This window comes from Bos grunniens, chromosome 25, assembly GCF_055505025.1.
Source record: "Bos grunniens cultivar Pamir isolate PY7600 chromosome 25, Bosgru_T2T1.0, whole genome shotgun sequence".
NCBI classification, from domain to species: domain Eukaryota; kingdom Metazoa; phylum Chordata; class Mammalia; order Artiodactyla; family Bovidae; genus Bos; species Bos grunniens.
The window spans coordinates 16370576-16385013 of record NC_141189.1 but is presented as its reverse complement, the minus strand read 5'-3'; the positions used below and the strand labels follow the sequence as shown (position 1 = coordinate 16385013).

Genomic DNA, 14438 nt, shown 5'->3' with positions numbered 1-14438 from the left:
CTGGGACGCACACTGGGAAGGGTCCACGGCCCGAGGCAGGGGGCAGGTGCTGACTGAGTTCACTTCTACCCCATCTGCCTTCAATTGCCCAATCGGGGTGAGTACAGTCCTGCTTCTCCACAAGGGTTTTGGCTTCAGCTGCAGCCTCTCCTCTAAGAGAAGGTAACTTGCTTTAAAAAATTTTTTTTATTTTAGATTCAGAAAATTCGGCTCAGGTCTCCCAACAGATGTTCAAGAGAAAACATACACACACACACACATCAGTCCTCCTTCTGGCAAGGTGTTGTGGTGGGAGTCTGGGAGCATCTCTCCTCTTGCCCAAGGCCCTGGGTGAGGGAAGGTGGGCCAAGGCTCCAGAAGGCAGACTCAGCACCCTCAGTACTTCCGCTGCCGGGGGAAGAGACTGCCCGAGGACCGGAGTGGGGGGCTGGCGGGGCTGGCGTCCTCCGAGTCCAGGCTGAAGAGGTCCCTGCCGGTACGAAGGATCTGCTCCTCTAGCTTCTTGTGTCGCTTCATGTCTGAAAGGACCTTGTCCAGGCGGGCCTCCCGTTTTTGGCTCCGGGCTGAGCTTCCTGAAGAAGGGGAAGATGAGAAAAGTGGAAGGGAGTGAGGCGGTACGTGCCAGACCTGCCTGGGTCTTATTAATCACTTGGGGAGCTTATTAAACAAAGAGATTTCCAGGTCTGTTGTGAAGGCACTTTTTTTTTTTGGATATTGTCACATTTTAATTTTTTGGTTTCATTTTGGCACATTCAACTCACACTCAAAGTTTTAGAAATAGAAGCACATTATCTTTCTATATGCAGGGTAGAAAACTATTTGTAAACCATGTAAATTTTTCAATTCATTCAGACATAATTGCCATAGACGTCATGAAGGTTCTGAGATTTAGGGTTGGGGTCTCAGATGGGGTGGGTAGTGAAGCTTTGAATTATAAGAAGAGGCCAGAAATATGAAGATCAAGAAGGAGTGTCCCAGGCAAGGGACAGGCAAGTGCAAAAGCCCCAGGGAAGGAACACGGAGGTCTGTTTAATGAGAAATGTAGAGCTAGCAGAGACAGGAAAGACAAGGCCAAAGAAATGACTTACAGGCCATGACAAGGGGTCTGGATCTCTTAGTGTACATGGAAGCCTTGGGTGGGGGAGAGAGGGGCTTGGACTCTCAATTGACATGCTCGTCCACCCACCCCAGCCCCCGTAATTTGGAGGACTGAAAACAAGAGAAGTGACACAGCTTACATTTTGAAACATAAATCAACTCTAGCGCTGAGACTGGTGGCAGGAAGACCAGTTAAGAGCTACCACAACTCTCCAGGTGACAGAGATGGTGGTGGCTTGAATGAGGATATCGTGTTAAAGGTGGAGAGCCGAACATGGACATGTGGAAGCAGAGCTAACAAGACTTGCTGCTGGCTTGAATGTTGAGGTGAGAGAAACCGAAATCAGGAATGGCTCCAGGACTTCCCTGATGGTCCAAGGGTTGTGAGTCTGCCTGACAACGCAGGGGACATGAGGTCGATCCCTGATCCAGGAGGATCCCACATGCCCTGGAGCAGCTAAGCCCGTGTGCCACAACTACAGAGCCCTTGCTCTACAGTCCAGGAGCTGCAACTACTGAAGCCCGCGTGCCCTAGGGCCCATGCTCCGCAACAAGAGAAGCCACTGCGATGAGACACCCAAGTGTCAAAAAGCGGTACCTGCTTGCTGCTACTAGAGAAAACCTGTGCACAGCAACAAAGACCACCATAGCCCAAACTTTTTTAGAAGATGGCTCCAAGGGGACTTTCTTGGTGGCTCAGATGGTAAAGAATCTGTCTGCAATGTGGGAGACCTGGGTTCGATCCCTGGGTTGAGACGATCCCCTGGAGAAAAGCATGGCAACCCACGCCAGTATTCTTGCCTAGAGAATCCCCGTGGACAGAGGAGCCTGGCAGGTTGCAGTCCATGGGATTGCAAAGAGTCTGAGCAACTAAGCACAGCACAACAGCAAGGGGACTTCCCTGGTGGTCCAGTGGTTAAGACTGTGCTTCCACTGCAAGGGCACAGGTTCAATCTCTGGTCAGGGAACTAGGAGCCCACGTGCCGAGCAGCACAGCCCAAAACAAAACAAAACAAGAATGGTAAACTCTAGGAAGGCACACAGGATGGGAAACTGGGTAAGATTAGGACATGTACCCAGCAGTGTGGGTATGCGGATCTAGGTAATAATAGAAATGACTTGGACTTCTACGATGACTGAGATCAAAGTAATGAGAAGCATGATGAAATTATCTGTGATAATCTTTTAAGGGAAGATAAAAGGAAATGGCACCCCACTCCAGTACTCTTGCCTGGAAAATCCCATGGACAGAGGCAAGAGTACTGGAGTGGGGTTGGCTACAGTCCATGGGGTCACAAAGAGTCGGCCACGACTGAGCGACAACACAACAGGGGACCACGGAAGCTGGAAGGCCGGCACCACTGGGAGCATCTCTCTGCTGAAGCTACCAAGGCACCAAGTCAAGGCCTCTTTTAGGGAGTCACTTTATGAGTAAGTGGGAGCAGAGGCTCTTCACCCCACCCCCCCATCTCCCCCTATCCCCCGCTGCCCAGTACTCCCCTCTCGTCTGTACCTGGGGTGCGCCTCCGGTCAATTAGGGAGTCCTTTGGTGTCGTTGGCTCATCATCAAAGTCAAATTCTGTAGGCATATGTGGTCTGGGGCAGGGGGACAGACAGTGAAGGGTGAGGGTGGTTCCCCTCCCACCCCCAAACAACCACACTTGTCCCCAACCCCCTGGCTCTTCCTCTCCCCGTCTCTTCCCTCCCTTCACTTCCCATGATCCTGGGTCCCACCTTCCCTCCCTATTTCCTCCCGGCATCAGGGGAGGAGCCCCAAGGACAAGGTGCCAGGGTGTGCCCTCACTTTTCCTCTTCTTCCTCTTTGGCCTCTGGCTCCTCATCGGATCTCTCCTCTTCACTCTGGGCCTCAGGCGTGGGTGGCCGGCGGGGCAGGATCTCAGCCTGAAGCTCCAGGGTACCGTGGGCAGCCAGCAGTTCATAAAGCCGTTGGATTTCAGAGGGGGGTGGCATCCAGGACTGCCCATCTGCGGGCAGCTCCACCTCTTCATCGCTGCAGGGCACGCACCAGTCCTCGGATTCTCCCTTGGCACGCTCCTCCCCCTCAGGGCTGGGGGCTTCTCCCTGCACCTCCTCGGCCCCGGACCCCTCATGCTCAGCCTCCTCCCGGCCTCCTTCTCCCTCTTCCTCGGCTTGATCGGCCGAAGCAGAGGGGCCTCCGGTATCCTCCACAGCCAGAGCCTGGAGACCGGAGGTCACTTCCCCTTCTTCAGACAGAGGCGCCGCCGTGGTGGCTGCAATGTCTCCATGGCCCCGGACAAGGGACATATGCCACTAGGGAAGGGGCCCTGCGATGACAGGAGATGGCAGGAGTACTAAGCTAGGGATCCCCCACCCACGCCTCCGCGGGTAGGGCTTCCCGTGGCTTCGGGGAACGTCTGTCTAACCAATCAGGCCCCAACAGCAGTCCCTGCGAACAGACCCGCCGGTTCCCAGAAGGGGGCGCTCAAGTTCCCCCAAGGACCCCGCCCCCACGGATCGAGATCTGGTATTCCGACGTTCCCAGGGACCCACAGAAACTACTTTCCAGGCCGGAAAGGGGCGGGCCCGTTCTTTTCGCCTTCACGCCACCCCTCTCTACACCTGGATCCGGCACCCTCTCCTCACACCTCGAAGTTTCGCCACCTCAGCTACCGTACGCACCTGGAGCTAAGACCCGCCTCCCGGGCTGCGCAGGGTCACAGTACGCAGGCGCACCGAGATGGCGCGGGAGGCTCCGCTTTAGTCTAAGCTACTTTGAAGAGGAAAGCGAGGGAAGGCTTGCACATGCGCAGGTAGGCGCTCCGGAATGATAGGCTTCGGCCCACAGTAAAGATGGCCACCGGCGCAGCGCATGCGCAAACCACGCACTAGGGTCTGCGGAAGAGGAGGCAGTACCTCCGGCCCCCGCAGCGCACGCATGTAAGGATAACTGAGGCTAGAGACGAGTCTCATGCAGTCTCCGTTTATTGGTGTCTCAGACCCATGCAGCATCGGCATACAAAAAGGGAGAATCAGATTGATGTATCCTTTTTTTTTGTTTGTTTTTAGACTTTTAGGTTTTTTTCCCTACACTTTTTTTAGGGGGAAAAAAAAAAAACCCGCCAACTCCGAACCGTGTTGTGGCTCGGTCCCCGCCTCCCCAGCGGACTGTCGCGTGCAACAAACCTCTCTCGTCCTCTTAGAAAATAATAATACACCTCTCCGCCCTTCCCTTGCTCCCTGCAGCTGGGAGCTTTGGTCCTGTTTTGGGGATTCTTTTTCTTACAAAGTACGTGAATGACCCCAGCTCCGACGAGTTCGCTGACTGGGTTAAAAAGCCCAGATGGGGCAGGTCAACTCAGGCTGACCAGGGAGGGTCAACAGCCGTGCCCCTCCGTTCTCCCAGGTGCGTGTTCGGAACACGCCACCCCTGCATGTCTCCAAACGAGGCCTGGCTTGCCAGCTCTGCGACCCCGAGGCACCCTGGGGGTCGTCCGGACCTGGGTGGTCCCAACAGAGAACAGTCGGAGCCCGGGCGAGAGAGCCCTCTCCTGACACCACTCCCCTCCCCCAGCCCGATCTAAGTGCTGGAGTTTTTGTAGAATAAACGGTGGAGGAGGGTGGAGGAGAGGATGCAGGAGGGAGATGAGGAGGCAGGAAGAGGAAGGGGGCGGAGGGTGTGGGGAGGGAAGTGGCGGTGAATAAGATGGGGAGGAAGAAAGGGATGGGGGGAGGAAGCTGAGACAATGAATGTTGGGAAAGGGAGACCAGGATCGAGGTGCAGGAAATTTGGGGAGGTTGTAGTGCAGGAAGGTTGGGGAGAGATGCAGGGAGGCTGAGAGCACAGAGAGATGGGGAGATGTTTAGGGAGGATTCCAAAAGTGCAGGAAGTGCAAGGATAGGGAAGCCGAGAGGCTGGAGGGGGTGCAGGCAGAAGTGCAGGGAGGTTGGAAACAGTGCAGGGAGAAGGGAGGCCTACTGTTGGCAGAGGAGCCTGGCAGGATGCAGGAGCAGGAAAGAAGCTGTAAACAAGGCCGCTCAGGCTCCCTTGGTCCCTATGGGTGCGGGCCTGGGCCATGGATTGGGCTCCCCCCAGGGGAGGATGGGCCCAAGGCAGCTCCCAACAGGAGAAAAAGTCTTGGAATGCAGGGCAGAGCCCCTCACTTATACACTGTGGGAGAGGAGAGGGAGGGACAGACAGAGACGGTGGGGCAGGGGGGTGGGGGGAGACAAGGAGAGACAAAGAAGTAGGGAGGACAGACAGGAGAGAGCAGGGGCAGGGGTTAGTAAAGCCGCCCTTGCCAACCCTTCCATTCCTCCCAGCCTGTCCCAGACCCCCACTCACCGCCTAAGTTGATGACGCAGGAGGCGATAATGATGAGGATCCCCCCTACCAGTGCCACGATGCTTAAGAGCTTGGCCACACGACCCAGACGCTGGGCCCCATCCACGTCCCCCTGTTGCAAGCTGTTTCGGGACTGGGGTTAGAGCGAGGTGGGGGGGGCACCAGCCCAGGTCAGGAAATGCCAACCAGGCAGAGATCGGGTGTAAGAGTCATCCAGAGGAGACAGGCCAGCCGGTGGACAGTGGTTAAGGGAGGAAGGGGGTTGAGAGGCAGCAGGAGAAGGCACAGGTCAGTAAGACTGTGTGAAATGTCTCAACTTCCCTCCCACCTGATGGGGTAGGGCTCAGAAGGTGAAGTCCCAGGGAGAGGTGAGCAAAGGCCCAGTAATTGGGAAGTGAGATCCATGCAGAGAGGGGAGGGGAGGCGGGGTTACTCCTGGGGCTGTGTCCCAGCACAGGGCAGGAAACTGGGAACCACTGCAGGCCCGGGCCAGGCAGGGTTCCCTGGGGCTCACCATGACGGCATAAGCGAAGGCCACGATGTTGACAGGCCACATGGGGCAGAAGCAGGACAGGATGGCGAGGATGATGTAGTCCCGAGGTTTCTGGGTGCCTTCACCCCCCTCTACCCCAGATCCTGCGAGCTGGGAGCTAGGGTGGCGGCTCAGGCTTCCTCGGGGAGATCCCGAATGCCCACTGTGAGCCTTTCCTAGTCGATCCTCCTCCACCAGCTGCTGCAGCACACGGGGTGGGGCCCCATTGGCTGGGGGGGTCTTTGTGGAGGGTGGTGAGTGAGGCTGGGGGGCTAGACCCTCTTCCCCATCGCCATCACCAGCCTGCAGGGGAACCACTGCCCCATTCTCCTGCTTTTCTCCCATGCTCTCGCTCAGGATCTCAGAGGTGGGCTCCTCCTGGGCAGGGGGCTCTGGCTGAAGGGCTGGTGTGGAAGTGGACTGGGAAGCTGGCTGGGGCTCTGGCTGGGGTTCTGGCTGGGGGGCAGGCTCTGAGGCTGGCTCAAGCGGGGCTGCGGATTCCAGGTTGGATTCCGGGTCTGCAGTGGCCTCTTTCCTCACTTCGGGTTTGGATGCTAGCTCTTGGCATGTTTCTTCAGTGCTGGAGTTGGCCTTTGCTTCCCCTCCTGGGCTTGAGCTGAGGTTTCTGGCCTGAGCTGCTTCAGGGACCCCGGTTGGGGTCTCTGTGGTTTCTGGAGCCAGCCCAACCTTGGGTTCTGAGTCCCCAGGGGCCCCCATGACGTCTGGGGCTGGCTGCAGGGTCTCTGGCTCATCTGAGACCCCAGCTGGGACCTGGGGAGAGCCAGTTCGGCCTTCAGAATGGCCAGGCCCTTCTCCCTGGGTCTGGGGACCCTCCTCTACCCCCTTAATCTCAGAGACCTCAGAGCTGCTAGCTGCCATCTTGAGACAGGAGAGGGGAGAGGGCCTCTGAGGGAAGGATGGAACGGCACTGAAGACAGCAGCAAATCCTGCAAGACGAGGAGACAGGCTTGGTGTGAGGAGGGAAGAGGTAGCTTTCAGCGCTGCAGCCCAAGAGAGCGATGCTCCTGTCTCAGGGCCAGCCTTGGGCTGCCTCTGGGGAAAAGGAAGAAAAGTTGGGGTTTCCTTTGCTTTGGGGTGGGACATCTCTGGGGAGGAGTGCTCTGCTCAGGCTTCTGGTTGGAGAGCCCTGGGAAGATGAACCCTTTTGTAAACAAGGTTTCCCCACGGTCTCTTCCTGGGTCCACCCAACAAGATCCAAACTCATCCTAGCAGATACCACAGCACCCCAAAATCAACAAGCTGTTCAGACTCGGACGTTCCGATAGGCAGACTGGGCAGAGGACCCCGAAACTCACATTCCACTCTCTCTGCAGCCTCCCTTCCTGCCTGGGCGCCCAGCCGGTGCGGTTTTCGTGCTGCGCTTTTGGGGCGTAGACGCCCGCGCCCCTCCCTCGGGGACCTGGGCATCTCCACTGAGCCCCTTCCCAGCCCCTCTCCCAGGGATTCCCTCGCCCCTGGGGGACCGGCGCCGTCTCCTCCCATTGGCGTGGCGCGCCCAGCACCACGCGTCAGTCCATCAGGCGCCCGCATTCCGGTACAGCCTTCCCGGCGTCCGCTGTCTGTCCGTCCACTCCTACCCGCAGCTTCAGTCAGTCCATTCCCGTCTCACCTCGACGCCGGCCTCCAGACTGCTCCGGCTACTGCCGCCGCCGCCGCCACCGCCGCGGTTGCAGCCGCCGCAGCCCGGGAGGGAGCAAGTCAGCGAGGGAGGAAGGGAGGCGGCGGGTCTCCCCTCCCCTCGGCTCATCCCCTCCTCTCAGGTCCCCTCCCCTACGCTTCGCTGCCGCGCACCGCCCCCGCCCCTTGCACGGCTCCCGCCCCTCCCGGCCAGCCGGAGGGAGCCACGCGTGCCAGGCCCCGCGTTACCTGGGCAACCAGCCGGGGGACCACTCGCGCGGCTCCCTAGCCCTTCCCCCGCGCGCCTCCTGGGGGTGCCACCTTCCCAGGCCCCGGGCCCCTCCCGCCAACGGTCACCGGGGGTCCTGGCAGAGGCAGGGGGTCAGGGGAAGCGGAGAGGGGCCTCCGAGGAGACTGGACCAGTGAGACAGGCAGGACCAGGTGGAGGCACCCCTGCCAGCAGGAAGGGAAGGGAGATGAGGCCAAACTTGGGAGAGGCTGCAGAGGATGATCAGGGTGGAGTTTCCAGAAGGGAGCCTGCAGAACGACAAGTCCCTCTACCGCCAAGGAAGCAGCAGCAGCAGAAATGGGTAATGGAAGGCTCAAGAAAAGGGTCCCTGGAAGGGTCAGAGCAGTGACTGGGAAGGAATTCCAAGGGGCAGGATGGAGGGTGCAAGAGCAGTCTGGAACAACAGGAGGCTGGGTAAGAGCAGGGTGGACCACACCAAGAATGAAGAGGATGAGTGGGGAGAAGTGCAGTTTTTATTCTCCACGTCTTTGTTACCAGTCCTAGGGCTGAGTTGCCCAGTCTTTCCACAGCTACATCATCCATCACCTCTCAGGGCCTTAAGAGTGCAGGTATTGGGCTGGGGTGTGAGCAGCAGGCAGTGGGTCTGGACCGAAGGGGAAAAGCAGCATTTATGTCCAGCAACTGTTTGGGTTTCTGACCCAGGCCTCTTCAAACCTCCAGGGGCTATTCTGGGCCTGGGTGGATTGAGTATTCCCCCGAGACTCCGGAGTCCTGGAACTTGCTCCCCCGCAGCCTAGGAGCCTCAGCCCCACCCTGAATCTGGACTGCCTCGGCTGGTGCTGCCTCTGGGGAAGGAGCCGGAGCCCCAGAGCTGCACAGGGCTGAGCAAGGCTGCAACTGACTGACCAACTGCAGGCCTAAGAACTCCCTTGGGGGTGGGAACAGGGGGTTTGGTGAGAGCAATTCATTCATTGAGTCTGAGACAGGTTTTTATTTAAAATTTATTGTAATGGGGTCCGCGCAAAAGGAGGGGGTGAAGGGTGGGGAACATGCAGGGGACACCGGAACACGATGACATGGCCAGGGCCACAGCTTCTGTCGTGGGGGAGAGGGATGAAAAGAAAAGGCCAGGGCTGGAGCTGGGGTGGAAGAGGGAAGGGGGAGACACTGTGGCTGCATTCCCCCCACCCCCAGGAAGCACCTCTAGTCCCTGGATACCTCCATTTACCCTGGCCCCTAGGATTCCATCTCTTGTCCTGCCTCTGGCCCTAGTGGCTCCTTCTTTTGCTCCCCTTGACTTGTTTTCCCCTGACAGATTCTTAAGCAGGATGATGTTCAGGGCCTGACCCCAAACAACCCCACCTGATGAAGGTACAACCTTTGCTTTCTGCCCCCTCTCAGATCTCACCTTTCCCCATCTCTGGGACAGAATCTTTGATTTCCCTCCTTCCTCTCCTCCCTCCCCCTGGAAAAAAAAAAAAAAAAGCACCAACTCCCCAGGGAGGGGCAGCAGACAGTAGGGGCGGGGGCACCGGAAGGAGGAGAGCAAGGACCATCGAGGGAGAAGGCTCACAATCCCTGGAAGGGCAGGGCAGGGGGTCACAGAGAGGAGAGGGGGTGAGGGCAGTGGCCACTCCTGTCCTCTGCTCCCCCCTGCCCACTGTCCAGGGGACTTCAACACAACCAAGGGAACAGGTGTGTGTGGGGTCAGGTTTCATAGGGAGGAGAGAGGAGCAGGAGAAACAAATCGTTAAAACCTAGCGAATTCCCCTAAGAAAACATTTCTTCCTCCTTTCCTTCTGGAGGCTCCTTGGTTGGTGGGGGAAGTAGTGAGGAGTTGGTGGGAAAAGAGAGGGGAAGAGGAGATGGTACCGAGGGACTTTCCTCCATTCTCCCCTCTCCCCCCCACCAACTTGGAGCTCACCAGGGCTGGGAGGGAAGTGGCTGAGAGCTCACAGGCACCCCCTCGGCCCCAGAGAGGGAGCCCACGCCTGTGGGTGGGGCTGCCACTGCTGCTGCTGCTGCTGCCGCTGCCGCCGCCGCCGCCATTGGACAGACCTCACCTGCCATTGGACAGACCTCACCTGTACCTGCAGGGTGAGAACCACCAGGAGATCACAGCGCGATCTGAATGGCAAGAGCCTTGCCCCTTGCCCCAGGTGCCCTCCCCTGGGACACAGCCGTTGCTCACTCCCTGTTAAGATTTCGGCCTGCATCCTTACCTCATTCTGCTGAAAGGCCCTCCCTGGTCCCAGAAGTCTCCCTAACTTGGGGATAGCTGGGCATCCCTGGCCTTCCTAATATCCCCTATTGGGTCCTGTGAGCCCCCTCGTCCCACGCACCCCATCCCACCCCCCCCAGCCATGCCCCACGCCTTGCCTGGTGGGTGCGGGGGTCCCCCTCAGCAGGTGGGCTGTGGCTGGGGGGCATCTCCCGGGACAGGGGGGGCGGCCCCCCCCAGATGGGTCTGCATGTGGCCGGCCAGCTGGGCAGGGGTCTTGCAGTGCACGCTGCACAGCTTGCACAGGATGCGGTCAGCCCGCGGGGCCTGGAGCCCATGGTCCTTCACCGCGTGGATGCGCAGGTATGCTGCCGTGGTGAAGCCTATTAGGGGGGTGGATGGGGATGGGGGGTGGGGGTCAGCCAGGTGGAGACCCCAGAGACGGGGTTGTTCTCCTAGGCTGGGGACGCCCTCCTCAGATGGCCCTGTCCTCCTCCCACCACATCCTTGGTAGCCTGGGGCCAACTACTCTGCTGGGGCTGGGGGTGGGGAACAGCCCCCCGAGTATGGGAACTGGGTGAATGGTGTTGGCTTCTGGGCCTTGGTGTCCCCAGAGTCCATTCTCTGTGGCTGGGGGATCTCTCCCGGGGTGACAGGACACTGATTCCTAGCCACTTGAAGAGTTGACCCTCAGCAGAGACGGCTGTGTCCCCTCCCTCCAGTGCCCCATACAGTCTCAGCCCAGTTACTCAGTGGAGTGAATTTGTTTAAAAGCAGCTCCCTCTGCTACTGAGACAGGGCGAGTACTTTGTAAATCTCTGCCAACGTACTCCACTTGCCCCAGGAGCTGAAGACAAGAACTTGTGGCTGCACAGCTGAAACCTTGCCTGCCAACCCGTGGGAACTGGCTCTCTTGACCACTCCTTCCTCAAAGCAGTCGTGCCCCCTCCCATCTCCCCACACACACCCAGGAGTTGACTCTTTCTGGTAGATCATCTCCTCCAGCAATGACATCTTAGAACTTAGTGATGTTCAGTCGTCCCAACGTTCCTTCATGTGCTTTCTAAAGGGCTCTAGATGCCACGAGCTCTTGGCTACAGCACCTTTAACCCACATCTGTGGAAGGGCCTCTGGTTTTGTCCCCACCCTCTGTCCCTGGCCCTCCCGGCATCTCTCAGCATGTACCTTTGTTGCAGAGCTCACAGACATGGTGAGGGCCCTGGCTGTGCACCTTCATGTGGTCCGAAATATAAGCCGAGCTCAACATCTTGCCACACACATGACATGGCACCTTCTCCTCGTGTCGTACTGTGTGGGCCCGCAGACGATCCTTCGTAGCAAAAGCTGCCTCACATTTCTGGGGAGGGGGGAGGGGCGTGGGGGGTGTCAGGAGAGTTAAAGCTTCGGGGAGTGGGGCGAGGGGGGCAAGAGGTTAAAGGAATCAGAGCCTTGGGGGTCTTTGATCTGTAGGAAATGGGAGTGAGATGAGGAGGCCTTGAAGAAGGGATGAGAAAATGGAGTGAAAAAGCAAAAAAGAAGAGAGAGAAAAAGGGGCTCTGAGAGGCTGAACTCAGACAACTACAATGAGGATCAAAATCATGAAAATCAGGACAGGAGGAGGCGGGCTTCCTACCTCACATTTGAAGGGCCGTTCTGTTGAGTGCACTTGTCTGACGTGACTGTTGAGGTGATCCGGCCTGGGGACACGTTGGGTTTGGGGTTAGGGCCCTGGGGTGTGGATGGGTCCCCGAGTCTGCCTAACTCGGCCCATCAAGCATTTGCAAGGGTCCCTGCATTTTCTCCCAAGCCCAGGGATTCAGAGTCCAGGTCAGGCAGGAAATCCCTCCTCTCGCTCTAGGCGGCCTCGGCCTCCTCCCACTCGAAGCACTCCTACAACTGAAGGACCCACCTCCTTTTGCTAAGGACCACCCCCTGCTCCCTGGTAACCGGGAGAGGCTTGCCTCCCTCCTCCCTGGGAGTGGCTCCCCGGCCCCATCCTCAGAAAGCTCCCTCCCTCCCCGCCAGCCGAGGCCAGGCCACCTCCACCGCCGGCCTTCCCGCCCTCCCCACCCGCCCAGGGGGCGGCCGAGGCCGTGCACACCGGGAGAAGCTCTTGCCACAGTGGGAGCAGTTGTAGGGCTTGTGCACAGCGCCGTCATGTGAGCGCACGTGGTAGCTCATGCGGTCCTTGCGCTTGAAGCGCTGCTGGCACACCGGGCACTGGTAGGGCTTCTCGTCCGAGTGCGACAGCTTGTGTCGGTTCAGGTGGTACACATCGCGGAAGGCCTTGCCGCACATCTCGCAGGCGTGGTTCTTCCGGATGCGCTTTCCCGAGGCGGTCGTGGTCACCACGCCACCGGCGGCCACTGCGGCCGCTCCGCCGCCGGCGCCCGCCTCTCCCCCTCCCCCGCCGGCTCCGCTCAGTTGGGGCACGCTCAAGAGGCTTAGGGGCACCATGGTGGGCATCTTCATAGCACCCGAGGGGACCCGGCCGGCTTTGGCTCCGGTGTGGATGGCCTCGTGCCTTCGGAGGTTGTAGCCGTTCTTGAACTCCTTGGCGCACAGGGCGCAGATGTAGGGCCCCTTGCTCTTTGTCTTCTTCTCCAAGGCAGATGCGACCGGGGCCACGGCGACCGTCGAGGTTGGGGCAACGACGGCGGTGGCCGCGGCTGCGGCGATGGTGGCGGCAGAGACAGGGGGCGCGGCCTCGGCGGCGGGCGCCGACACCGGCGGGGGCGGCGGAGGAGGCGCCGGGGGCTGCTTCAGAGCCGCTGTGTCCACAGTGGAGGCGGCGGCTGGGGCCGGGGGCGCAGCAGCAACGGCGGCGGCGGCAGCGGCAGCGGCGGCGGCAGCCGCGGCCGCGGCGGACTCCTGGGCGGCGGCGAGGACCGGGAGCAAGTCCACCTGGAGGGGCTCGGCCGCCGGGGCCTGGGGCGTGGGTGGGGGCGCCGGCGCGGCCTGCGAAGACAAGGCGCCGTGTGGGCCGCGGCCGCGGGTCGGCGCCCTCCCGGCCCGGCCCGCCACGGCCGGCCCCTACTCACCTGGAATGGACTCTGGGCGCAGCCCTGGGAGGCAAAGAAGCGGGACTGGAGCTCAGCCCCGACCTGCAGGGGGTTCTGGGCGTGACCCTGAGGTGGCGGGAAGGAGTTCATGAGGCCGCCCACCCCCCGGGAGTCCAGGCCCAGCACGGGGAAGGGGGGGGCCAGCAGCGTGCAAGGGAACACGGGGAACATGGCCTCGGCCACGGCGGGGCCCCCGGGGCTCAGCGGGGGCCGGGGGCGCGGGCCGCACGGGGCCCGGGCTCGGGGCGCCGCCCCCGGCCGGCCGGGCTGGGCCGCGCCGAACGCATGGCCCGCGGGCCGCCCCGCCGCCCGCGCACCCCGGCCGGCGGGAGGGAGGGAAGGAGGGCGCCTGGCGGGCCGCGGAGCGCGGCGGCGACGGCGGCGGCGACGCCCCCTGGGTGGGGGCGGGAGGCCCCGCGGGGCCGGGGGCCGGGGGCGGGGGCCCGGGCGGCGGCGGCGGCGGCGGCGGTTGGAGCCTGGCGGGGCGGGGTGGGGGGAGCGAGGGAGCAGCCTCGGCCCCCGCCGCGCGCGCGCCCAGCCGGCGCCTCGGGGAGGGCGGGGGAGGGCGCGAGGGAGGGAGGGGGACAGCTGCGCGCGCACCGGGCGCGCGGAGGGGGGGTGGGACGGGAGGGAGGGCGGGCGGGAGGGGGTGTGGGAAGGGGGGGTGGGGCGGGGGAGGGGGTTGTTACCTGGAAGATGAAGCTGCTCCAGTTGCCGGGATCCATGGCGGAGGGAGGGAGGGAGGTGGCTCGCGCTCACCCTGGGGCGGGAGGAGGAGGAGGCGGCCGTGGGGGAGGGGGAACCCGGGGAGGAGGCGCGCGGGGCGGGCGGGAGGGGGGAAGGAGGAGGAGGGTGGGGGGAGCGGAGCACACTGCGCGCGGGGAGGGAGGGCGGGCGGGGGGCGCGAGGACACACAAGAGGCTGGAGCGGGCGCGAGCGCGAGCGCGCGCTAGGCCCGCGGGAGGGGGGAGGTACAAGAGGGACTCTGGCGGGAGGAGGGACAGGGGAGCCACCCAGCAGCCGGAGTCGCCCCAAGCGCGAGACCCCTGAGACGGCCGCTGATTGGCTGACGATGGCGCAGGTGGTGGGCGCGCGGGAGACGGGGCGGCTTCTCTCTCCCCCCCCTCAAAGATTCCACCCCCCGCTTCCCTCCGCCAGCGGCCGTTATTCCGCGCGCACGCGCACAAACTCGCTGCCGCTGTCGAGCGGGAGAATAGGGGAGCGCGCGCCGGGTTACGGATGGGGCGGGGCTAAGCTCTAAGCGCGCGCCCGGTTAACGGTCGTCGTCCGAGGACTTTCGCGGGAGCTTTTTG

At 61.3% G+C, this 14438-nt stretch overlaps 3 protein-coding genes across 12 annotated transcripts; all 3 read right to left on the bottom strand.

Moving 5' to 3' along the window:
- Positions 1-167: 167 nt before the first annotated feature.
- On the bottom strand, positions 168-3525 carry PAGR1 (PAXIP1 associated glutamate rich protein 1). The gene is made up of 3 exons (XM_086375033.1): positions 2903-3525; positions 2612-2694; positions 168-572 (listed from the first exon to the last, which is right to left on the bottom strand). The coding sequence occupies exons 1-3, from the start codon at positions 3382-3384 to the stop codon at positions 376-378; spliced, it is 762 nt and encodes a 253-aa protein (XP_086231159.1). The 5' UTR covers positions 3385-3525; the 3' UTR covers positions 168-375.
- On the bottom strand, positions 2914-7718 carry PRRT2 (proline rich transmembrane protein 2). Of its 6 annotated transcripts, none has more exons than XM_086375008.1 (4): positions 7585-7718; positions 5937-6901; positions 5423-5555; positions 4045-5248 (listed from the first exon to the last, which is right to left on the bottom strand). In XM_086375008.1, exons 2-4 carry the CDS (start codon positions 6831-6833, stop codon positions 5238-5240), a joined length of 1041 nt encoding a protein of 346 aa, XP_086231134.1. In that variant the 5' UTR covers positions 6834-6901; positions 7585-7718; the 3' UTR covers positions 4045-5237. The 6 variants fall into 6 exon arrangements, with proteins under 6 accessions (XP_086231131.1, XP_086231134.1, XP_086231135.1 ...); XM_086375009.1 differs by having other exon boundaries at positions 5423-5544; XM_086375005.1 differs by lacking the exon at positions 4045-5248 and adding an exon at positions 2914-3404 and having other exon boundaries at positions 5937-7672.
- Positions 7719-8825: 1107 nt separating this feature from the next.
- On the bottom strand, positions 8826-14303 carry MAZ (MYC associated zinc finger protein). 5 transcript variants are annotated; one of them, XM_086374997.1, is made up of 7 exons: positions 13815-13953; positions 13105-13191; positions 12165-13021; positions 11697-11760; positions 11249-11420; positions 10222-10446; positions 8826-9932 (listed from the first exon to the last, which is right to left on the bottom strand). In XM_086374997.1, exons 1-6 carry the CDS (start codon positions 13848-13850, stop codon positions 10244-10246), a joined length of 1419 nt encoding a protein of 472 aa, XP_086231123.1. In that variant the 5' UTR covers positions 13851-13953; the 3' UTR covers positions 8826-9932; positions 10222-10243. The 5 variants fall into 5 exon arrangements, 4 of the variants coding, with proteins under 4 accessions (XP_086231123.1, XP_086231124.1, XP_086231125.1 ...); XM_086374998.1 differs by lacking the exon at positions 10222-10446 and having other exon boundaries at positions 13815-14303; XM_086374999.1 differs by lacking the exon at positions 13815-13953 and having other exon boundaries at positions 13105-13618.
- Between the last annotated feature and the right edge of the window lie 135 nt (positions 14304-14438).